This window comes from Hyaena hyaena, unplaced genomic scaffold (genome assembly GCF_003009895.1).
Source record: "Hyaena hyaena isolate Hyena2069 unplaced genomic scaffold, ASM300989v1 scaffold_111, whole genome shotgun sequence".
In the NCBI taxonomy this organism is placed as follows: Eukaryota; Metazoa; Chordata; class Mammalia; order Carnivora; family Hyaenidae; genus Hyaena; species Hyaena hyaena.
Window position 1 is genome coordinate 1,602,171 of NW_024080743.1, and position 25,404 is coordinate 1,627,574.

The following is a 25,404-nucleotide window of genomic DNA, read 5'->3' on the forward strand; positions in this document are numbered from 1 at the left end:
CATTATCTTGTGACAGATCCAGTACCTGCCTTTAAATCAACCACCACAGGTCACTCAGAGATTGTTTTCTCTAAGAATCTGAAGACAGTGACTCCTCACCTGTTCTTCACAAAATAGCCTCCAACTCTTTTTCTTTCCTCCAAGATAAAATACATTAAGATTCAGATTTGTTACTTTAGCAAAGTTGTTTCTCTTTATTGTACTTTGTGTGAATAAGACAGGGTTATTATTATTGATTTATTTAATAATACTGAACAGCCACTGTGTGCAAGGGGCCAGGGATTTATCAGTGGACAGTCCCTGCCCTCTCCCTGAAAGATGACATCCAAGCAGGGACAAAGACGATGTGGAAACTCCTCTACTTGAGAATTTTCATATATATGGAAAATCTGCACCAGAGCTTTTGCAAACTGACTTGACTTTCATCGAGTTTACACTTTAGTGGGGGAAGATAAATAATAAACAAAATAAGTAAATTATAAACATGTTTTAAGGTGATAAGTGCTATGAGGAAAAACAGGGCAAAATAAGAAAGAATGGAGATACAGGGGTTCAGAGAGATTACAATTTTAAGTAGGATGGTGGGCCTGAGCCCAGAGATACTACCATAGATGAGGAAAAATTACCATCAGGTGGTCTCATTTCACTGTTTCTGGGTTCTCCTGTCTCTCCCCCAGCCATAATCCTCAGTGTCACTACTACCTTTCTTGAAGATTCATGCTTCTAGCTAAAAAATCAACTTCCTCCAGAGGAGCAAGGTCTTTTCCATCCTGGCTCCAGATTTAGCCCTTCAGCTGTTATGCTCCTCAGGTGGTTTCAAAGCCACGTGAGTTCTAGCTCCGCCAACAGCAAATCAGCTATCTCCTAAAGAAATACCGTGACCTGCCTTATCTCTGTTGAGAGCACACAGTTGAACAATAAATTCACACTGCCCATCATAAGTTGGTTCTAGCTCTCTTTACCAAAATACACAAATTCTCCAAATAATGAATGATTAACGTTTTGAATACTTACTATGTTCCACAAACTTCTGGCTGCTTTACATGCATTTCATTCTCAGAATGAAATCAACAGACTAAGTGTAATTAGCAGTATTCTATAGATTGGTTAGGCAATAGAAACTCTCAAAGTCATAAACTTGGGACTCAAACTTAAATCTCTGAAACAAAAAAAAAAAAAGAAAGAAAGAAAGAAAGCTTATTCACAACCTCCTCCCAGCTTCATTATACCCCTTATACCATTTTAGTACTCCCCGTGTACTGTTTTGAGAAGAACATAAGGAAAATAAAGAAACTGGGCATTGGTAGAGACTGTCTTATCTGCAAAATTGTATTTCACAATTAGCTCTGATTCTTGCACCAAAAAAATATGTCTGAATAGTAAGATTTAAAACTTAAAATAGTGGGTAAATATGTTCACCATGCTAACATATTCAAAGAACATTATTTTCAATAGTTTCATTTAAAATAAACATGACCCTCTGATTGATATGCATACAGAGTAGAAGATACTGCTGATATTTCTATGTCTATGTGAGGACACTGAGGCTACTATATAGCCTGCAAATAGCAAAATCTGGGTTTGAACCTGTGTCTGAATCTACAGCCCAAGGGAACAACTACCATCCAATCTCTGTCAAAAAATGAACACGGTGGTAGAAAATTACTTTGACTAAATAAAAGTGTAATAGTCCAACAGATTTGCCTTGCTAAAGTCCTCAGACATTCCTCACATTTGGAGCATAAAATCTCTACAAAACTCTTTAGCTATAAGTCTCAAATAAAGCTTCACCATAATGATAGTTTTCTAGAAAAATCTGCTGGGAAAACCCAAGGGTCCAGCAAAACTATAAACCTTTCAACCTTTCCATTCTGATATTGCCCCTAACCCTGACATTTAGTCCAAAGGAACAAGGATGCTCATTTTACCTCAGTGAAGAAATGCTATGGCTCTCCATGGTCAGCAACAACAGTTTGAGCCTTAGCTAAAGAACATATTTCTTAAGTATACACTGAATTCTGAGTTCCTACAACTTTGGGGGTTTTTTGGGTTTTTAAAAAAAATTTTTAATGTTTTATTCATTTTTGAGAGAGAGATACAGACAGCGTGAGCAGGGGAGGGTCAGTGAAAGGGAGACACAGAATCTGAAGACAGGCTCCAGGCTCTGAGCTAGCTGTCAGCACAGAGCTCGACACAGGGCTCGAACCCACAAACCTCAGATCATGACCTGAGCTGAAGTAGGACGTTTAAACTGAGCCACTCAGGCGCTCCCCCCTACAACTTTGAGCAAAGCCAGCCAGATCAATAACTCGCTTCATCAGTGGCTTTGGTTATCAGTGACTAAACTCACTCTCCAAATGACCAGAAGAAGAATTAGTTTTCATCATTAGTAACACAGAGTAGTTTGAAGATGATAGAAATACAGCTCTAAATAGAGGTTCTCATACCTAATTCTAATGAAACAGACATGCATGAGGAACACACTATAGTCCTCAAAATAAACTACTGAAAACTACTAAAAGCAGTGCTGAAAGAAATTAAAGAAAATCTACACAAATGGAGAGGTATACCATGCTCATGGACAGCAAAATTATTATATGACACACTACAGATTCTGTGTACTTTTCATTCTATCAATGGCAATCCTAACCCCTATCTCTTCCACTCAAATAGACTTAAATATAAATCATCATAGTTATATTAGGGTAACTTTTTGTTGTATTTTTTTTTAAGTAAAATCACTCTTTAAGACATCAATTTAACTATTAGTTATAACATTATTCATGATATTTTACAACTTATGTGGGATATACCAGTAAGTCTTGACATTGAGGCACAAAATTACTTTGTAAAATAAAAGTGTAATCAGACCAAAAAACAAAAAACAAAAAAACAGTCATTTATTGGTTCAAAGGCTCTATTCCCAATTAAAAAATATCTTTCATGTCATCTCACAGCTCTGCGATCTGCATTCCAATCAACTCCACCAAGTTGCCTGGGGAACTATCTGCAAAAAGGGTTAAAAGTTTGAAGTCATTACTCCAGTCTTCTGGTTGAGGAAGAGGCTGGTTGCCCAAGGTCTCAGGGTAGCCACTCTCACACATAGTAAACAGAGGCCACTGTGCACTCAGGAATAAATTCTTCAACCAACACACACTCTCCTGAGGTTTCCTTTTAAGATTTTTCCAACAGATTCCAAGCTGATTAATAAACAGAAAATAACAGATTTTGTTGGGCCTTCCTTGAGTTCAGGAAGAACTGACAATATCATGAAACAACCTAGCACAGGCCTCTGAAATTTTTCATTAGAATTCTTTTCTCCTGAATCATGATAATAAAGTACAATTTGGCCTGAGATTTGTACGTAACCACTGACTCACAGTCTGCTCAAGCCCAGGAGGATGGGGAAATAACACCGGGGTCTGTCGGTAGGAGGCAGGGCCAGGCCCAGGAAATGGCAGATTTCTGGATGGGAGTCTTCAAACAGTGCTATATACTGCTTAGAAAACAGCTCCCTCCTATAACAATTTATTGGCTCTGAAAAAAGTGCAAGATACTCTTCTCTATTTTCATCTTCAACTGACTGCAATGCTCTCAGAGTCACCAGCACTGGCACTCAGAATCTCTCTCATCTTTAAGGGGCAGAGAGACCTTCATTATCTTTCTACAATTCATCTGGCTAAGCTAATTCTAGGTATTATTATTTTATAAGATATGCCAACTGTAGCAAAATACAAAATATAAAATGCAAGCCTATTTTTCCCCTTTGTACATACAATATACCCTGAACTTAAATTGGCACACACTTGAGGTCAAGTTGAAATTTTTGAACACCATTTTCCAAATGCAATAGCAGCTTGCTGCCCTGGGCCAGCCAAACAGGAGAAATGAGGAATCTGATTTGTTTTATTTTAAGGAAGGTGGGGGAGCTACTTAAGGACTGATCCTGATGCCTTTGAATGTTTAACACTAAAACCTGAATTATTCCATAATAAACCAGAGCTCTCTTTCCTCTCTCTAAGAAGAGGCCCTTGGGAAGTATTTATTTAGTAATGAATGATAAGTAATTGCATTTCTCTCACAAAACGATAAACAAAACCTCTAGAAAATGCTCTTTGAGTTCCCTAGCTGAGCAAGGCCCAAATGAGCACCATCAGACTAGAGCCTGAAGCATTAAACTGGGAATTTAGGGAACAATGTGGCCACAAGCACTTTCTCCAAAAAGAAAAACAACTCCCCTCTTGGCCCAACTCCAAAAGGCAATTGAGTTGGGTAAGGTCCAGGTTAATCTCTGAGCAGCCTCTCTGCCAACTTTTCTCCTACAGGCATTAAGTTTTTCAGCATGGGCTTTGCAAATAATCTAAAACAATTAATTAGTGCTTTCGAATTCACCTCATACCACTAATGAACTGTTGCCAGACAGCCTTTGATAGTGTATTTCCAGAGCTAATTAAACATAGCAAAACAGAACACAGCCTTGCTGGGCATTTGAGAGGGCGAGGCTGAGACCTGCTGGTGACAGTGAAGCCATCCTTGCAGACAAACTTGGGCTAACAAAGGTTGGGGTGGGGGGGTTAGCTGGGGTCAGTCCCTCAGGGTCTTTTACAACATGACAGACACTACTCTCAAATTATATCATTATCTAGCTATTGAAGTTCCAATAATTCTTTCACAGTAAATAATTTTTTTTCTCTTCTGAGTGAAAATTCTTATTTTGATACTTAAAAGTTTGGAATTCCTTCTAGTCTATACCTCCATCTGCTAAGACTTATTTTCAAATTAAAAAGGTGTGCAGGGGCGCCTGGGTGGCTTAGTAGGTTAAGCATCCAACTTTGGCTAAGGTCATGATCTGGTGGTTCGTGAGTCGAGCGCTGTGTCAGGCTCTGTGCTGACAGCACTTCCCCTCACCCATCCCTGCTCCTCCCCCGTGAGCTTGCATGTGAATGTGTGCTCTCTCTCTCACACACACACAAATAAATATTCAAAAAAATAAATAAATCTCGTTTCCAAATTCCCTTCTTTCAATCAGAGTCCTGCATAATCCAAGATTTCCCACTCCCAAGACCTCTGTCATGTGGAAATCTTTCCATTTTTTTACTATCTAGTGCCACACAGAATTTCAGACTGCTCCACATGCATGGCCGGCAAGATAAACACATTTTGGGGAGGCCTAGAAAGAAGCTAGCAGGGGGCAAGAAGTAAAAATGTTGTTGCATTCCTCTGGATTCTTCTGGTCCAATTTCAAAAACAGAATGACCACCACCTGGGGCTGCATAAGGCTGATCACTGCTCTCCTCCACACGATGGCAATGAGGTCCGAGAAGGCAAATCAGAAAACCTTATACGCCGTGGGCCAATAAATGAAAGTTATTTTAAAAGACAGCTTCTCAGCCACAGAGGTTACAGCTTCTCTGTGTCTTATCCCAATTTTTAATAAATATAGTGTCAGCTCCTTAACTCCTGAAGATATTGGAGAATCTACTGCTAAAACAATAGCTGCCCAACATAAACCCCAGGACTCTGGCCAAAGCTGTTCCTGAGAAGATAATCACTGATTACTCTTTAGCCTGTGCTGTGGCCAACACCACTTGCTGAATGTGGATTAACCCTTCTGGGGAAGGTGAAACTCAGCTACATAAAATCACTGGACATGGGTGCCTGGCTGGTTGAGTGGGTAGAGCATGCAACTCTTGATCTCGGGATATGAGTTCAAACCCCACATTGAGGGTAGAGTTTACTTAAAAAACAATCACTGGGGCACCTGGGTGGCTCAGATGGTTAAGCATGCAACTTCAGTTCAGGTCATGATCTCATGGCTCCTAAATTTGAGCCCCATGCCGGGCTCTGTGCTAACAGCTCAGAGCCTGGAGCTTGCTTTGGATTCTGTGTCTCCCTCACTCTCTGCCCTTCCCCTGCTAGCACTCTATCTCTCTCTCAAAAATAAATGTTAAAAAAAATTTTTTTTAAATCACTGGACAAGCAAGCCACTTGGCTTAAAAAAGTGACTCCTTCAACAGGAGTTTCTTTGACTGAAATTTCATTTTGATTAATTTGGATCTTGGGGTCCATGGCTCTAAGGTACACTCCAGACACTGGGAATTAACTTGTTTCTGTTTCTAATAATCATGATACTCTCTGTACTGTGCTGTATTCTCTCAAAAGCTTTAAGTGCCTGTGAAGTCATAGCCACTAGCCACTAAGCAAATGACCTCCTAAGACCAGAAAGTCAGAAGAGATGAAGAGAATGACCAACTTAAACAACATGAACCTGCAGTTCTGACCCGTCCATAAACACCACACAGAAGATCAGCAGAATGAGAACTTCAGAGTAGCAGCTGGGAGTGATTCTAATGCCTTAATTTTGGTCATATTTCTCAGGCTGAAGAGTGTGATCACAGGGAGAAGAGGGGATTGTTAAAAACAAGGGGCACCTGAGTGGCTCAGTCAGTTAAGCACCTGACTCTTGACTTCAGCTCAGGTCATGATCTCACAGTTCATGGGATCAAGCCCTGCATATGGTTCCACACTGCCAGTGTGGAGCCTGCTTGGGATTCTCTCTCTTCCTCTCTCTCTCCCCCTTTCTCCTGCTCTCTATCTATAAATAAATAAATAAATAAATAAATAAATAAATAAATAAATAATAAATAATAAATAATAAATAAATGAAACAAGAAAACAGGCTAAAAATGGAGTTATTGATGCTAAGCCCCACATCACCCAACTATCTGAATCATAGTTTCGGCTCTCCCAAAAGAGAATCTTAAACCAGTCACTCAGGAATTAATTACCCGGTCAGCACTAGGGAGGTAATATGCCCGACATACCCCGGCCCTAAAGTGACCTTACTGTAAGCAGTCCACTTATTACTGCTACAACGTCCTTATTCCACTCCCTCCTGTCATTTTGTAAAGCTCCATGGAGCAACTTTCTGTCTGCTAAATGGGATGCCACCTGATTCATGAATCATTGAGTAAAACCAATAAACCTTTAAAATTAAATAGTGAATAAATACAGTGTCAAGGTGCTTAATAAATATCAATAGTGACTTAGGAAATTTAGGGAATTTTTTTCCCTTCTAAAAAATGTTAACTTCTAAAAAATATTTTTAGTCTTTACTTACTTTTGAGAGAGAGAGAAAGAGAGAGCACGCAAGAGAGGGAGACACAGAATCCACAGCAGGCTCCAGGCTCTGAGCTGACAGAGCCCAACATGGGGCTCGAACTCCCGAAATGCAAGATCATGACCCGAGCCAAAGTCAGATGCTTAACTGACTGAGCCACCCGGGTACCCCAAAAGTGTTAACTTTTTAAAGTTCTACTTTGGGAGCACATGTACCCTAATGTTCATAGCCGCACTCTCCACAATAGCTAAAACGTGGAAAGAGCCTAAGTATCCATCAACAGATGAATGGATCAAGAAGATGTGGTTTATCTATACCATGGAATACTACATGGCAATGAGAAAGAATGAAATCTGGCCATGTGTAGCAACGTGGATGGACCTTGAGGGTGTTATGCTGAGCGAAATAAGTCAGGCAGAGAAGGACAAATATCATATGTTTGCACGTATAGGAGGATTAGGAGGAACTTGATGGAGGACCAAGGTGGAGAAGAAGGGCGGAAATGGTGGGGGAAAGGGAGAGAGGCAAACCATGAGAGACTCTTGAATGCTGACAAAAACTGAGGACTGACGGATGTGGGGGGAGGGGGGATGGGCATGGAGGAGGGCACTTGTGGGGATGAGCACTGAGTGTTATGTGGAAACTAATTTGACAATAAACTATTTGTAAAAAAAAAATAAATAATAAAGTTCTAGTTTGGAATATGATAATAGGAATTAACTATGGGAGCACCTGAGTGGCTTAGTCAGTTAAGCATCCAACTCTTGGTATCATCTCAAGTCACTATCTTACGGTTCAAGCCTACTGGGGATTCTCTCTCTCTCTCTCTCTCTCTCTCTCTCTGCTCTTCCCCTCCTCACACATGCACATGCTCTTTCTCTCTCTCTGAAAATAAACTTAAAAAAAAAAAGGTATTAAGTAGGAATTAGTGAGGGAGCCAGAGTTTAAAACAGCTAGAGCAGGAATTAGGTGCTCCCAACTTAACACTAACTTTTTTAGTACCATTTTTAACCTACCTCAACTCCACCTTTTATCCAGTCAGCTGGTACCATCTTTCATGACCTAAAGTCTCCTCAGTTTAGTTGCCTGTAACAATGTCCCCAGACTCACTGAATCAATAAAGTCTCCTGCCTTGGTCTACTGAGTCACAGGCAAGAAATAGGAAAAAGCAAATAAGGTACATGAAAGGAAGAAATGAGGGAAAATTCCTTCTTTAATAACTATAATGATTATGTCAAGGTGTAGCCCCAGCTAATAAAGACGTAGCTGGTCTCTATGGGTGCCCCACACTCATAGCTGGAGAGCTAAAGGTGTCTGAGGAGCTCACCCCCTCATACCAACTTCCTCTTGGGCATATGAATCCCTTGGACCTAAATGAATTTACTGAAAGGTTCTCAAGGTAGCTGTTTCAAAAACAAGCTAAAACCAAACTCCCATTTACGAGTTAGAATTTTCTAGAAAGTGTTCACAGGTTTTGTGTTATAATTCGTCCACTCAGAAAACAGAATGATCGATGTATTCAAATGTGGTCCGCAGACCACTGGCATCAACATCATATGGACCTGTCAAAATATGTATAGTCTGTGACCCATCAAGAAATACTAAGCAGGGGCGCCTGGGTGGCTTAGTCGGTTAAGCGTCCGACTTTCGCTTAGGTCATGATCTCGCGGTTCGTGGGTTCGACCCCCGCGTCAGGCTCTGTGCTGACTGCTAGCTCAGAGCCTGGAGGCTGTTTCAGTCTGTGACTCTCTCTCTCTCTGACCCTCCCCTGCTTGCGCTGTCTCTCTCTCTCCTAGAGATAAATAAATAAAAAAAAAAGAAAAAAAAATACTAAGCAGAATCTGTATGTTAACAAGGACCTCAGAGGATTCATAAGCACATCAAAGTTTAGAAAGCACTGTTCTAATGTTGGTCTGTTTAGAATTTCCAACTCCAAAAGCAAGGTGGGTATGTATACCCCACTCTCAGGCAAAACCACCATGAATATCTGTATTATAAAACATATTTTAAAGTGATTATTTTCTTCAGAGGAAAAAACCTGCTGTATCAACCTCAAACTTAATACAGCTTTATCTATAAAAATGAGTTTACACACAACACATTTATATACTATATAAAGATGGACACAATTGTATTTCCCTCAAACACTAGTTTTGTTATGAGAAGCACTTTTGCAAAAAGTGGTAAGATCCTCAAAATCCATAATCCTGAAATAAAGACCACCTGGGGAATGAAAAGAATGAGACTTGGCAATCAGGAAAGTCAGTAATTTGGGAAGAGAAGGTCCAGGCTTTTGAGACCATGATTATTCAAGAACATTCACAGTGCAAAGGGATTTTCTTTAGATGGGCTAAGATACAGCGTTTACTGTTACACAGAAGTAATTATTTTTATTAATAAATTATGGCATGGTATTCCACTGATATGAGATACAAGTCTTTATTCTTTTTTCCCCCTAAAGGAACATATTAAAATCACAAAATCAGGGGTGCCCAGTGGCTCAGTCAGTTAACGGTCCAACTCGTGGTTTCAGCACAGGTCATGATCTCACGGTTTTGAGTTTGAGCCCCACACCAGGCTCTGCACTGACAGTGAAAGGCCTGTTTGGGATCTTCTCTCTCTCTTCACGCTCTGTGCCCTTCCATCTCTCATGCATGCTCTCTCTCAAAATAAATAAATAAACTTTGAAAAAATAAAACTAAAATAGAATCACAAATCATTCTTAATTTCATAAGCATATCACTCCCAAGAGTCTTCCCTTCTAAAATCTGATCCTGGCCCCCATCGTACTCTTGCTCAAATATCACAATAGCCATTAATCAGTAATCCCCAAATGCACCTTTGCCCAACAGTCTATTCTCTTTTGTTTCTTTTTAATTTTTTTAACATTTATTTATTATCAAGAAACAGAGAGAGACAGCATGAGCAGGGGAGGGGCAGAGAGCAGGGGAGACACAGAATCTGAAATAGGCTCCAGGCTCTGAGCTGTCAGCACAGAGCCTGACGCGGGGCTCGAACCCACAAACTGCGAGATCATGACTTGAGCTGAAGTTGGATGCTTAACCGACTGAGCTACCTGGTGCCCTCCAACAGTCTATTCTCAACACAGTAGCCACAGGATGCTATTAAAACACCCTTCATATCTATCATTCTGCTAATCAAATGCTATGGTTGTGTATCATTCAGAGTAAAAACCTTACAATGTGGGTGCCTGGGTGGCTCAGTCAGTTAGCCGTCCAACTCTTGGCTGTGGCTCAGGTCATGATCTCAGGATTATGAGATTGAGCCCCTCATCGGGCTCTGTGCTGACAGCCAGGAGCCTGCTTGGAATTCTCTCTCCCTCTCTCTCTGCCCCTCCCCACATGCACCCATGCTCATGCTCTCTCTAAAAATAAATATACATTAAAAAAAAAAAAAAAAAGAAATTTGCCAGGGACTACAGGCTGTATGCAGCCCCACACCTGCCCCCAGCTCACTCTCTGATTCTCTACTCTAGCAGCCATCTGGCCTGCTTACTCCTCTGCTTGAGCACTTCAGGCAAACTGCCACATCAGGACCTTTGCACTTGCTTTCCCTTCTGCCTGGAAGGCTCCATCCCCTAGAGGGCCACTTAGCTTACCTTCTGTAAAATTTTCTTCAAATATCCCAGTGAGGCCCTTCCTATCCACCTTACTTTACTTTTTAAGTTTATTTTCTTAACAATCTCTACACCCAATGTGGAGCTCAAACTCATGACCCCCAAGATCAAGAGTCACATGCTTTTCTGACTGAGCCAGCTACATGCCCTACCTTACTGTAAATTGTACTCCCTTACTAACAATCCCTAGCCCCTTTGTTTCTTCTCCACTGAACCTGCTAAACTATGCATAATTCACTTTGTTCCTGGTCAGTCTCTCCCCACTAGAATGTAAGCTTCAGAAGGACAACAACTGTTGTCTATTTTGTTCACTGCTCTACCTCCCCTACCTGGGACAGTGTCTAGAATGCTCAAGAGATGGGGGCACCTGGGTGGCTCAGTCAGCTGAGCATCTGACTTCGGCTCAGGTCATGATCTCACAGCTCATGGGTTTGAGCCCTGCATCGGGCTCTGTGCTGACAGCTCAGAGCCTGGAGCCTGCTTCAGATTCTGTGTCTCCTCCCTCTCTCTCTGACCCTCCCCTGCTCACACTGTCTCTCTCTCTCAGAAATTAAAAAAAAAAAAATTACAATGCTCAAGAGATGCCTGTTGAATAAATCGATTAACTCTTTAAGAAACAACCGTGTTACAAGGTGGAAAAAACTCAGTGCTGCACTGCCCAACGTCTCCCCTTTCTGTGCCTCAGAAGCTAGCAAAGTACGTGAGACTTGGGTACACACACAAAGTTTACTGGCCAGACTACATGGCTTCATCCAAACACAGCAGTTACTTAAAAACTGAACGAAAAGGTGAAATGAGGGGTGCCAGTCTGGCTCGGTCAGTGAAGCATCCGACTCTTGATCCCAGGATCACGGGTCTGAGCCCCATGTCAGATGTAGAGACAGTTTAAAAATAAATTAAAATGTTTTTAAAAAGGTAAAATGATCAACAGTGCTTTCCTCTAACTCAAAAGACAGGGACAGGTGGGAGCTACGCGGCACAAGAGCGCTGGCACGCACTGACGCACCCCACTGGGAAAACCGGCACGGCAGAGTGCTGTAGCAGCTCAGTGTCACCGATGGAAAGGACAGAGCCAGTGCCACTCTGGAAGCTGGTGCTCTGCTCTCCCCGGAGCCCGGTGCTACCCTAGCATTTCCCCCCTCCCTGCCCCACCCCCATGGGGCAGAAGAGCAGGAAGGGAGCTGTTCCTCCTGATGGTTCTGGTCCATCTTTTAGACGAAGACTAACTCCTACAGGCACATGAGGACACAGGGTAGTTACACTGGAGCTGTTTCCTTCTGCCAGAACTACAGCTTCTCACCATGAAGTTCCCTTCCCTGCCAACACAGAGAATAATTTAAAAAAAAAAAATCAATTTTCCGTTGAAGGCATTAAGATTTTCCACACTCTAGGTTTTTTAGGGTTTTTTTTTTCTTTTTTCTTTTCCTTCTTTCTTTCTTTCTTTCTTTCTCTCTCTCTTTCTCTCTTTCTTTCTTTTTTTTTTATAAGATTGCTGTGAGTTGGCAGGGCAGAAGAAAAGCTGGGCCCCAGTCCCCAGAGCACCTGCTACCTGGTCCCTGGAAGAAAAACTCTGAGAACAAGTGCATTTTTTTAAGTCCTCTAGAATTCTGCCTGATTCAGTGTCCTCTCAGAGAACAAAAATATGACTACACTGGACTTCAGAATAAATCTTTTTTTAGGCTGTGCTGGCAGAGAATGGTTTAAAAAGAAAAAAAAAAAAGTCAGCAAGCAGCTCACAGGGATGCATTGCAGTCTGGGCCAATCCTCCAAGAGGGCCGAGCACCTCGATACCTCAATGGCCATGCGCAGGGCCGTCCCAAACGAAAGCCTCATGTTGGAACCCTTCCCAGAACACTCCCTGATCCTACAATGCTTCCAAAACCAGCACTCGGAGCTAGGAGCTCTATCAGTGATTCAAGGTAGCCCCAGAGCATGAAAGATTAGTTATCAAAGCAAACAAGCTGAGAAAGCCTCATTTCCTACATCCACGATGTGTGAAAGTATAGGCTCTGAGCAATCAAACAGCTGTGTAGGTACATACAGATAGCTCTGTGCTGGTAGAAATGCTGATCAGGGTTTATAAAACAGACCACTGCTGGTGTCCTAACATAACCCCAATAAATCAAGAATCCAAAAAGCAGCGTAGCAGTTATACAATTTAGAGTAAGGATGCAAAGGAGGGGGAAACCTGGGCTCTGTTCACTTGTCTGACATCAAATCTATGTGCAATCTTACTCGTGTTCCTGGTGAACATTTTTCTTAGTCTATGCACAGCCAGTTACCCAACGGTATGCTGGCAAACCGTCTTTGCAAGTGAATAAAAAGCTGTCTTAGACATCATGTCACAATCTACCCTGCCCACTGCACCCCCCCCCCCAACACACACACCCTAGTCCATGCTGGGTAAGGGAATCTTTGAGAAACAAACTCATCTTTTACTTGACTACTGCTCAGTTCCAGCTTCGTGCATGTATGTGCGTGTTTGCCTACTGTTTCTATGCAAAAACACGGAGCAGGGAAGGACCTCATCACGCTTGGGTGTGCACGGTGCCCCCAAAAAGAACACAACATATAATGCAGGTCACTCTCTCCACTCTGGGTCTTTTAATTACAGTTCTTTACTCTTGAAGATAAATAGAAAGTTTTCACCATGGTGAAAGCTGGCATCACAACTGACATCTTTTTCCCTAGGTATCCAAAAGAAGAATGAAATGCAAAAGTGGTTATAATAACAACCTGCAAATAAGAATAATCACAGACCAAATCAAATAGCTGGGTCTAGAGACTTAGTATCGGCATGAGGAGCCTTGCTGAGTTTGCTTTGGATCTTTAAGTCTATCCCTCCTCTGCCTTCTACATGCTCTGGTGGCCACCCCCGCTGGCGCTCTCCACATCTTCCTGCCATTAGGAGCTGCAGCCTCTGATCACTCAGGTGGCAGAGAGGAGAAAATTGTGAAAGAGCCACCTCTGCAGTCTCTGGGCCAACAATCTCAAGTCCAAGAGAAAGTGTGACAGTTCCTTCTGGGAAGCATAATAGAGCATGAACTCTGGAGTTGATGCCACTCTGCCAGCTACTACTGGTATGACTGTAGAAAAATGACCACTTTAACTTCTATTAAAATTTATCTGTGTCTTGAGGCACCTGGGTAGCTCAGCTGGTTAAGCCTCTGACCTCGGCTCAGGTCATGATCTTGCAGTTCACAGGTTTGAGCCCTACATTGGATTCTGTGCTGACAGCTCAGAGGCTGGAGTCTGCTTCAGATTCTGCGTCTCCTCTCTCTCTGCCCCTTCCCCACTCAAGCTGTCTCTCGCACTCTCAAAAATGAATAAACTTAAACAAAAATTTTAACTGATTTGTCTCTCATTATATGTTATATTTTTCTTCTCTAAGCCTCAGTTTCCTGCAGTCTATTAACAGTAGTAGGAGCAGTGACAGTAGTAATAATTATAAACACACTGACGACAGACTCGTACCTCGCTGGACTCCTGTAAGGATCAGATGAACGACAGGTGTAGAGTGCCCGGCACAGTGCCTGGCTAGCACTGTTTGAAGAGGTGCTAAGGGTGCACTGCAGCAAAAAGACCAGAAGACTTGTCGGGTGCAGCTTGTCTGAAGAGTGTTGTGTCTGGTCTGACCAAGAATGGAACCATCTTTTGAAATTACTTTCTCTGAGTCCCATGACCCCCATTCTGGAAATAAAAAAAAACAATACCCGCCTACCCCAGGGACCATGAGAATCAAATGAAACAGTAGGTAGAAGAGCATTTGAAAACTATAAATATAAAATGACAGTACCATTAGTTTAGCCTCCCCACAAGGCTACAGGCTGGTCCCATTCCAGACTAAGCATTACCAGCTGATATCTCTGCTTGCTGTCCCACGGACACAAAGAGTTCAGAGCTTTCTGAGCAGGAAAGGGGCTTCAGGTGCGCCTGGACTCAGCTGGTTAAGCATCCAACTCTTAGTTTCAGCTTCATTCATGGTACCACGGTTTGTGAGTTCGAGCCCGGCATCGGGCTTTACAGCTGACAGTGAGGAGCCTGCTTGAAATTCTCTCTCCCTCCTCTCTGTCCTTCCCCCTGCTGGCTGGCTGGCTGTCTCTCTCTCTCTCTCTCTCTCTCTCTCCACCTCTCTCTCTCAAAAAGAAAAAATATAGTAGCAGGAAAACAGCTCCAGCTAAAAGCATCTCTACTTTCCTATGGACTATACCTGGAGCTCCAGGTACACTCAGTAGAGATGAAAAGAAATGTCTGCTCAATAGAAATGTGTGTGCAGATCATGGGCAAGCTTCCAAAAAGATGCATCTAGGCGCAGAATGGCAACAATGGAGTGAGGAAACAGCCATCACACCCACAGCCCTCTGGCATTGAGCCAGCAGGTATCTGCAGAGCTCAGCCCAGCAGTGCCCTTGGACCTGGCACAAGGGGCCAGTGGACTGCAGGCAAGCACATGCCTTCCAACCAAACTGACTTCCCTGAATTCTGTGTGCCTCTTTTTCTCATTATTAAGGCTCCTGGAAACACAGCCCCAACTAACTCTGGCAAGCCTCAGAGACAGAAATTAGTTTTTTAAAAGATGTATAGCCGAATAACTTTTAAACTGGAAACAGCCTTAAGCCCACAGGAGCAGGCATTTATGTTTTAAACTTCCCACTTTTCTTAGAGAGATTGCAGAATCTAAGGCAAGGTGCCAAAAACCTAAGATAATCTCTAACCAGGAAGCTTGATGGTCCTCGCACAGCTCTTGTTCACCAAGAGCAAGGCCCTCCCTACCCACAATGCTATAAGAGACCCAGGAAAAAAAGAAGGGAGGAAAAATACAAGTTTTGTCAAAGCAACCTCTAACCCTGGGATGCAGCTTGCTGGCCTTTTTTTTGCCTCCTTTACCCTCAACCACAAGCAGAGAAGGAAAGGCTTTCACTAAAGGCCCAGCCTAACCCATGGGGTTAGAACAAGCCTACTATCCTAACTTGCGTTCACTGTATGTGTTGTGCTGTTCTCTGCCCTCCCAGCTACCTATCCTTTCTACCACCAAGAACCCTACACTAGAGCTTCACAGTCATGTGAGTGAAATAGGAACGCAACTAAAGACCCAATGCTTGAGGGCCCTTCCATTCTGATGATTTCTCTCTCTCCCCTAAGGTGAAAGGAGTTTAATCTGGTCCCAAGATGACTCATTGGTGGCTCCTACACAGAGGATCCAGGGGAATATTGGATGGGCTGGATTCTAGAGTCAAACTGCCTGAGTTTAGTTCAAGTCCCAGCACTGTCACTTATTAGTTATGGGTCTTTGTACCATTACTAACCAAATTGAGTCTCGTTTATAAAATGCAAACTAGGGTAATACTAACACCCACTTCATAGGGCTTTCCATAAAGACAAAACAAATTAGCTGGCAGAAAGCAAGCCCCTGATAAATTGTTGGCCTGTATGCTAATCAGTGTTGAAGCTAATGAAACCATATTCTCAGCCCTGCTTTCTGAGGCCACGGTTTGAATTCTAAGATTAAACAGTATATATCTTTGGCTACATGGGAATGGAAAAAGAGAGAATCCAAACCTCAAAATGAAAACCACAAGCCCCACTCTGACATTTAAGGCCCTCCACAATCGACTCCCATCATTCCTTCCAAAGAGACCTCCTGCTATGTTCCTGTACCAGTTCTCCAGGTCATCCCCCCTTTAAAAACACATCAAGTACTTATGTGCCATGTGCCATGCTAGGCATGGTTCCCCCATCTGGTCAACCCCATGCCTTTGCTCTTCTAGATTCTGACTGGCCTTCAAAACAGAGTTCAAGATTAAGCACATCGGGGCACCTGGCTGATTCAGTTAAATGTCCAACTCTTTTTTTTTTTTTTTAGTGTTTATTTATTTTGAGAGAGAGAGAATCCCAAGCAGGTTCCGCATTGTCAGCCCAGAACCTGACACAGGGCTCGATCTCAGGAACTGTAAGATCATGATCTGAACCGAAATCAAGAGTTGGACGCTTAACCGACTGAGCCACCCAGGAGACCCTAAGCGTCTGACTCCAGATTTGGTTCAGGTCATGGTCTCATGGTCATGAGATCAAATTCCATACCCAGCACAGAGCCAGCCTAAAATTCTCTCTCTTGGGGCACCTCAGTGACTCAGTCAGTTGAGTGTCCGACTTCAGAGCAGGTCCTGATCCCAGGATTTCATAGCTCTGAGTTCCAGCCCTGCTTTGGGCTCACTGCTTCAGACCCTCTGTCCTCCCCTCTCTACCCCTCTCCCACTTGCGCCCTCTCTCAAAAATAAAAAATGAAAAAAAATTTTAAAAAGGATTCTCTCTGTCCCTCTCCTATGCGTTCACGCATGTGCATGCTCTCTACCTCTTTCTCTCAAAAAACAAAAACAAAAACAAACAAACGATGGAGCACATCCACACATCCACAAAGCTCTCCCTAGCTGCTCTAATCCACCAGGGCTTCCCCTTCTGACCTCTCTGAGGCTTTTATTTGGTATTCACCATATACGGATTATTTTGTTATGTGTTATATTTTACATACCTAAAGTACAAGTGATTCAAAGGAAGGGATGAATCTTAACATTCCTTTGTATGACTCTAAGTGACTAGTACTGTGCTTTGCACTTAGAAGGACTCAGTGAATATGTGATTTACTGGATGTCAGATATACACAACATTTCCTCCTCCTTATTCATTTAGCCAATAGGTTGTTCAAAAGGCATCTCTAATGCTATTCACATAGTTATGCTCAGTTTATGAAAACATACTGAGCTACACACTTCGTGTGCACATTTCTCTATGTAAACTGTATTTCAACAAAAATTTACCGTTAAAGGAAGGCATCTGTACCTCTACCAGTAATCACTTGCCTCAGGTTGCTACAAAATTGGTAACTCTGCTATACCTTCAATTTTACTGTAATTCTCAGCAAAATTTTAACTGTGTATACAATTCAAAAAATGTATTTTACCAATGGCCTAGAAAAAGGAAGGTCGTAACCAAAACTGATTCACTATCTAATACATCAGGATTATACAGAGTCATCAAAGTCACTACTTTTCCATGAAGTACCTTCTTCAGTTGTGTTTTTCAGTCTGTTCCAGGCATCAATGAAAACAGAAAACTCTGCTTCAAACTCACCAGGCATAATTATACCTCTTGTCATTAAAATATCACTTTAAAAAAAGGCACATTCTTAATCAAGCCATCTCTCTCTCTCTCTCTCTCCTACTACTTTTCAATTAAATTTTAATTAAGATCAGCTTTAATGTAGAGGCTAAAAGACAAATAACTTCTTGAATCATGAGACAAAATGAAACTGCTGACAGGCAGTGGGCAGTTCAAATTCACACACGCATTTAAAAAAACAAAACAAAACAAAAAAAAACTAGCAACTTTCTCCCAAGGTATTTACAACAAGAGGGACATTCTGCTGTGCAATCCCATAAGCCAAGTTCTGCAAACTCAGCCTGTGCCTACAAATGACTCCTGGTGCGAGTCTACTGGATGGAGCCTTAACAGCTTCATACTGGCTTCTTCAGTACAGCACAGAGGAGAAGAGCACGGATGTAAAACCTGGCTCCTCCGCTTCCCGGCTACATGATGCTGTGCACATTATCTAATCACTCCGTACCTCATTTCATCAACTGTAAAATGGGACAAAATAAGCCTACCTACCTCAAAGGTGTGATTCAGTGACCTCATGAAATAGTACCCTTATTCACCGTTGTATCCTCTCACTGTTTAGCCCAGCATCTGGCCATAGTGCACACTCAGTGAATGGTAATTATTATGATCACTATCATCTCATCTGTAGGTGAATTCAACAGCCAAAACCAAGAGGCAAATCATTTTTCAACTCAATTGCACTCTTGTTGATACTGGCCACTTCACAGAACTGGTCCAACAAATTCTTTCATGCAGCTCATTACGGAACAGACACAAAGCAAATTGCCACAAAATAGGGCAAATTAAGCTTCCCAATTTGTTAAATAACCCTGACTGGGAACACTAAGATGTTGATGTGAGGGATCTAATGCTCTTGCTGAAGCGACAATGTTCCAACCAAATCTTTTGTTTCTTCTTATCTCCAATCTCATACTCTGATGGCCTCCAGGAAGCACAGGTTGGTACTTTTCTTAAAGTTACACATTAAAATACCTGACTAGACAAAATTAATACCTCCTAAGAATCCATGCCTGGAATGTCACCTCTATCTACAAGATCTATTTATTTTATGATAAAGAACAAAAAGGGTTTCTTGAAATTTTTATTTAGGACAAGAAAAGAAATGCAATCTATGCATGTAACAAAATGAAGTGGGTTTAGACATCAGCATATTTGTTCTTTAGCCGTCTCACCAATGATCTTTAGTTAGGTACCTACGTCATGAGAATGTCTAGCACCAGTCTAGTAAAATGTAACATGGGCAAACATACTATGTAATCTATAGTCAAATATTTTATTTCCTTGAAGAACATAAATACGTTTTGCATAAACATCACATTTCCTAAATTTTTTCCAAACTGAAGAGAATGAGGAAAAATAAATCCAAAAGAATATAATGAGCCTGCAACCTGTATTATGCAACTCACCTACAGTGGCTACACAGGAACTCATCAGGGCAAACATGGCAATCACAGAGTAACAAGCCATTTTGATTTCTCCAAAAGTGTGCCCCATTTAGTCACCCTCAGCCAACAGTTCTTCAGATCGTAGGTAGTCTTTGCAAATCCAAAGTGGCCTTAAAAATCCTTCTTTCCAATTTTCAAAATGCCTGTAAAAATAAACATATTCCAAGAAGAAAATTTAATGCAGAAACATCTTTCCAAAAACACACATTAAAGTGACAGGAAAAATTTTTAAGAGTGCCTCAGTGGCTCTGTCAGTTGAGCGTCCAACTCTTGATTTCAGCTCAGGCAATGATCTCATGGTTCGAGGGATGAAGCCCTACATCAACTGGGATTCTCTCTCTCTCTCTCTCTCTCTCTCTGCCCCTCCTGGGCACATGCATGCTCTCTCTCATTCTCTTTCTCAAACTCAATAAATAAACATTAAAAAAATGAACTTATAAAGAGTGTAAAATAGATTTATCTTAAAAGATGCCTAGACAGCACTCCAGGAAGCTGAAGTGGGGGTGCTAATTACCTAATACAGATTTTTAAAGCAAATATTTTTATAAAGAAATGCTTATTTTTGACACTTTTTAAAAAATAATCTCTCCACCCAATGTGGGGCTAAAACCTGCAACCCCGAGATCAAGAGTTGTATGCTCTACTGACTGGGCTGGCCAGGTGCCCCAGACACTTTAAATCTTTGATTTTATATAAAATTGTCAAGAGTACAGAAGAAAATCAAGGTGCACCTACAATAGAACATTACTGGTTATGTTGTGGCACTAAAGTAATCAATGACACGATATATGAATTTCCTAGTGTCAACAAGGAAACACAAATAACTCTGATCAGAGACTCAATCTAATGTTATAATGACAGAGTCATTACAAGTATCAAATTAAGACACATTTAGAACAAATCTGAAGAAAAAAAAGAACCATCAAAAGGAGAAATTCTCATGTCAACTGACAATATTTTAATGGGAGAAATGTCTTTCCCTGTCTCTCTGGTTACTAGAGCACAGGATCCAGAGCCCCTTCTAATCTTATGCTAACCAAAGCTTGAATAACAAGTTTTATGGTGGTTTGTTTAATTTGAATACATCTCCTATGGCCCTAAAGATTACCTCATTTAGAAACACCAAATATATTCTCCAGCCCTGTATCCTTGAGCCTGGCACAACCCACAGAAGGTGTTCAATTCAACAAGCATTTATTGAGCACCTACTATGTTCCAGGCACTTTGTAAGGGCCTGATTCCTTCTTATCGGGAATAAAAGCTTTCCAACAACTTGCTAGAAGAACAAAGACCCTGCCTGATCTAGGTGCTAAGCAAGGCAATATCGTGGAGTTTTCAGGAACCAGTTTGAATAGCTGGGGACTGCAGCCTTGTTACCGTCACCCCGGAAATAACTATCTACAGAACCAGTTTGCTACCTTCAGAGACAAAGCCAGTTTGGGGACTTGTAGATACAGTGCAAAAATATAAAAAGACAATGGCAAAATGAGTTTCTAATTAAGTGATCTTAGTTCACAGCATCAAGTGTTCAAGGAAAGACATTTAAAATAGCTCTTTTCAGTAGCAAACTAATTGCCTGTGAGAAGGAGGGAAAGAGGATGATTGGGGGAGAGGGGTGAGAGAGTACAGGAGAATTTTTTTTTTCTCATATAAGTTTTGTACCATTGGGGTTTTGCAAGTATTACCTATCCAAAAATAGTAGCAATAAAGTCCTAATATCAAAAAGAATTATTTATATATGACTTAAAACTAAATTATTATATATGCAGGAGGTACTGTTGTTCAACTTTGATGTAACATAGTGATTAAAAAGAGGCGCCTGGGTGGCTCAGTTGGTTAAGCATCCAACTCTTGATTCTGGCTCAGGTCATGATCTCCTGGTTAAGAGGAAGCCTCAAAATTGAGCTCTGGGCTCACAGTTTGGAGCCTGCTTGGGATTCTCTCTCTTTGCCTTTCTCTCTGCTCCTCCCCTTCTTGTGCTTTCTCTCCCAAATACAAATGAATAAACTTAAAAAAAAAAAAAAAGACAGTGATTAAAAACCCAGTATGAATAGAATATGGATTATGATAACAGTTAAAAGCCTGCCTAGGTATGAATTTACTGTCACTTACCAAATGGGTTATGTTGGGCAGATTATTCTGCATGAATAAACCCATCATATGGGCTACTGTGAGGATTATATTAGTGTATGTGTGTGTAAAGCTTAGAACAGTGCAGAGCACATAATAAGCAATCAATAAATGCTACCCATGCATTCCTTTTGAGGTATATTTATACTTCAGTACAATGGAGAAATTCAGGTATGGATATCAATGTAATCTTTAGCTACTGTAAACCCAGTTCAATCTTTTGTTTACTGAAAAATGAACATTTTAACAGACAGAAAAAGAAGAGAAGCTAAAGAGTAGAATCACTAAAATAACAAACTTGCCAGTCAAGTAGGGGCACAAGTCATTAGTGATGCAATGGTCTGTCTCAAAACTGACTAAATTAGATAATTCTGGAAGCCATGAAATGGACTTCAATCATCCCCTGAAGTCCAACATTGCTGTGACTGTAATTCCACATCACCTCAGATGAAATGCAAGTCTCCTCCGTGTACTTCAAAAGTCAATGACTACAAAGAGAATTTGTCCCTATTTTTTCCCTTCAAAAAAATTAAATTTGCTAAATGGATTAATAAAGAAAATCCTCTCAGGAAGAATACGCTATTTGAGCAAATGCTAAGTGTAACTTTTATGAAGCAAAACCCTTTAAGGAGATCTCCAAAGAAGATGGCTTCCCAGAGGGTTTTTACGGAGCACATAAACTATAACCAGCACAAGGCTTGTGGGAATATTTAATGAGCGTGTGTCACCCCCTATCCACAGCTGCAGAGGGTCCGTGGGACTGTGAGAATTAATCCAGGGGCTTAAACCAGGGCTGAATGAACCTGGGGAAAAGAAAGGCAAAAGGTTCTATTAAAAATTTAGACTGCAAATTGCTGACAAGAATATTGGGCAATTATTAAAATGCAGCAATTACAGATATAACAGAGCCAAGCTAAACAGTTTGATGCCCAAGGGCAAACCACAGCAAGTTTACACCGGATCTTAAAACATCTCCGAGGAAGTCCAAGACAAGTTGAAACTGCACACTCCTGCTTCTAACAAAGAGGGAGCTTTTCTTCTTGTAGCTTAAAAGTCCCTCGGTAATGTGACTTGTTCAAAAAGAAAATAAACAGCAAAGAGTTTTTGTCTAATCTTCTCAATGTGGTGACAGGATCCTAAGGCAGAGGAGAATAAAAAGGGAAGCAAGTCATTCCCATTCTGTGGAACTCCAATTTTGGCCAAGACTTGCACACATCAGCACCATAACATACAGTTTATGGATCAGTTCCTCAACTAGGACAATGATAGGTGATCAAGGCTTCAAATAATTGTAGATCTGAGGGGCGCCTGGATGGCTCAGTCAGTTAAGTATCAGACCTTGGCTCGGGTCATGGTCTCTTGGTCCGTGAGTTCAAGCCCTACATTGGGCTCTGTGCTGACAGCTGAGAGCCTGGAGCCTGCTTCAGATTCTGTCTCCCCCACTCTCTCTGCCCCTCCCTTGCTTGTTCTCTCTCTCTCTCAAAAACAAACATTTAAAAAAAATTTTTAAATTGTAGATCTGAAATAAAACTGAGGAAATAAAAATTCCTCTTTTTTTCTATAAAGTTCTATCATATTCAATTTGTAAAGATCAGACTACCCACCCTGGTTTTTTAAACTCACTGAATCTCTTTTGACTTCATGAAGTAAATGCTTCTTTTGGAAATATAGATAAGGTACTCTGTGACCTTGCAAGAACAATGTGGGGGGGGGTCCACTCATCCTGTTCACATGTCAAAGTAATGTGTTCCATTCAAAGGGTCCCAGAACTTTTAGTATCTACAAATGAGGAGGAAATAATTCTGAGTGAGAGTTTAATGGATTTAAAGCACGCACGCACGCGCGCACACACATACACACACACACACGAATGTGATACTAATTTTTTTAAGTAGGCTTCATGCCCAGCACAGAGTCCAACATGGGGCTTGAACTCAGAACCTCAAGATCAAAACCTGAGCTGAGATCAAAAGGAGGACACTTAACCAAGTGGGCCACCCAGGTACCGTTAATTCTTCTAATTTCAGAGTTCCTCTGTTTCTGAGGCCATTAAACAGAGCATGCTGTCCCACATTGTCTGATGATCAAACAGCTCTGGCTATATCCACAAGATGATTCAAAATCAGAACTTATAATCACCTTGGAGTGGATTAATTTCTCAATTAAAGGAATTAGCATGCTAGAGATACATAATAGCTTTTAAAGGTGGAAGAGAGCAACACAATTTCAGTGATGAAGAAGAATATAGTCTCGAAGCCCACCACTTGCCCAAAATAACAGTTTCAAGACTATGAACCAGGTCTTCCCATGAGAGGCTCTACCCCCCAGATTCAGATCTGTCACCAAAAATGAGAAACCATTTTCTCCCCCTTAATTCTAAATCTCTGAAAACAGTTTTTCCAAGAGGGAGAAGCCCGACAGGGTTGCCATCAGACACTGGGACTTTCAGAGTGACATAAACCCTCTATACAAATCATTACTGATCTCAAACCATGACCTGACTTCAGGACTAAAGGTGGCAACTATGATAAATAAAGAATCTATGGTGATGGTGTATGACTCCATGTTCTCTGAAAATGCAAAGGGCAAGATGAAGCACAAACTTGTGCACTGTCATATCTTAACACTAAGACTTTTGAGCCTTCAATGCCTGAAGATCAACAAATCTGAAGATCTTCAAGACAGAGATATATTGAGTGGAATAAAAAACAATTACCATTCCCTAAACTCAGAGAGTAAATGACACCTGAGTTTCTGGTGCCTTAAACATGAAATTATTTTTTAACAAATCGTTAAAATGTTTCTGGTCAGCCATGTAAGTGAATTTTGGGGAGAAAAATATAGTGCTAAGTCTGCAAATGGTTAAAGAAAAGTTGGTAAAGGAATTGTTCTCCTGGTTATTCAACATGTTATTCAGGGGATTTAAAAAAAAAAAAAAAGACACAGGATGGATGACATCAATATCTAGCTTGGCAGCTTATAAAAAGGGGTATACAGATGTAGAACAGATACTGTTGTTTGTCTGATGACATTTGGATGCCCTTTAAGACCTATACACAGAGAAAGCAAAGCCACCTTACTGAATCACAATAGCAACTCTCAGATTTTTCTACTCTACAGAGAAACTAGTTAAGTCCAAATCCCCATTTTCAGATAGATTTGGCAAAAGGGGAAAAATTCTGGATTTGGATAAGAACTCTGGAATCGCATTCAAATACAATCAACATTCAACAAACACTTACTACTATGAGCCAGGGGCTGTTGAAGATGCCAAGGCTATAGCAGTGAGAAAAGGAACCAAAAATCCTGCCCTCATGGAGGGTATATTCTAGTAGAAGTGACACCATTTGTGACATTAGGTAAGAAGTTTAATTGCCTGAGCTTCATTTCTTCCTTCAGTAAGTCTTTAGTTATTGCTTACTCCGTGCCAGGCAATGGGAATATAACAGCCAAGGAATGAGATATGTTCTGTGCCCTCATGGGCTTAAAGTCTGGTGGGATAAACCAACATATACTCACAAATTTGTAATTACACGCTATGGTAAGAGCTCTAAAGGAAAAGTATACACAACCTGAAGGATAAGTAGCGGTTTAAAAGAGTGAGGGATGACATTACAGGTACAGGAACTGTTAAAGGTCTCTGAGGCTGGAGGGAAAGAGGTTGCAAAGCCAAAAGGGAAAGGAGAGGAGTAAGGTTCAAGAAAGGGTTTAAGCAAGGATGAAGTATGATCATTGGGTTAAGATTCCCCCAGTACAGGGGGGCCTGGCTGGATCAGTTGGTAGAGCTTGGAACTCTTGATCTGGGGGGCATGAATTCAAGCCCCATGCTAGACACAGAGTTTACTTTTTTAAAAAGTCGGGGAAGGGGGCACCTGGGTGGCTCAGTTGGTTGAGTG

The 25,404-nt window shown here is 41.3% G+C and overlaps 1 protein-coding gene across 3 annotated transcripts in view; it reads right to left on the reverse strand.

Annotated features, from left to right (window-relative positions):
• TGFBR3 (transforming growth factor beta receptor 3) overlaps positions 1-25,404 on the reverse strand; it is a 208,871-nt gene that overhangs the window by 165,581 nt on the left and 17,886 nt on the right. For all 3 annotated transcript variants that reach the window (XM_039236461.1, XM_039236462.1, XM_039236463.1), the window contains one exon: positions 19,340-19,521. In XM_039236461.1, coding sequence (XP_039092392.1) covers positions 19,340-19,427 — 88 coding nt within the window. In that variant the 5' untranslated portion in view covers positions 19,428-19,521. The remainder of the gene's footprint in view (positions 1-19,339; positions 19,522-25,404) is intronic.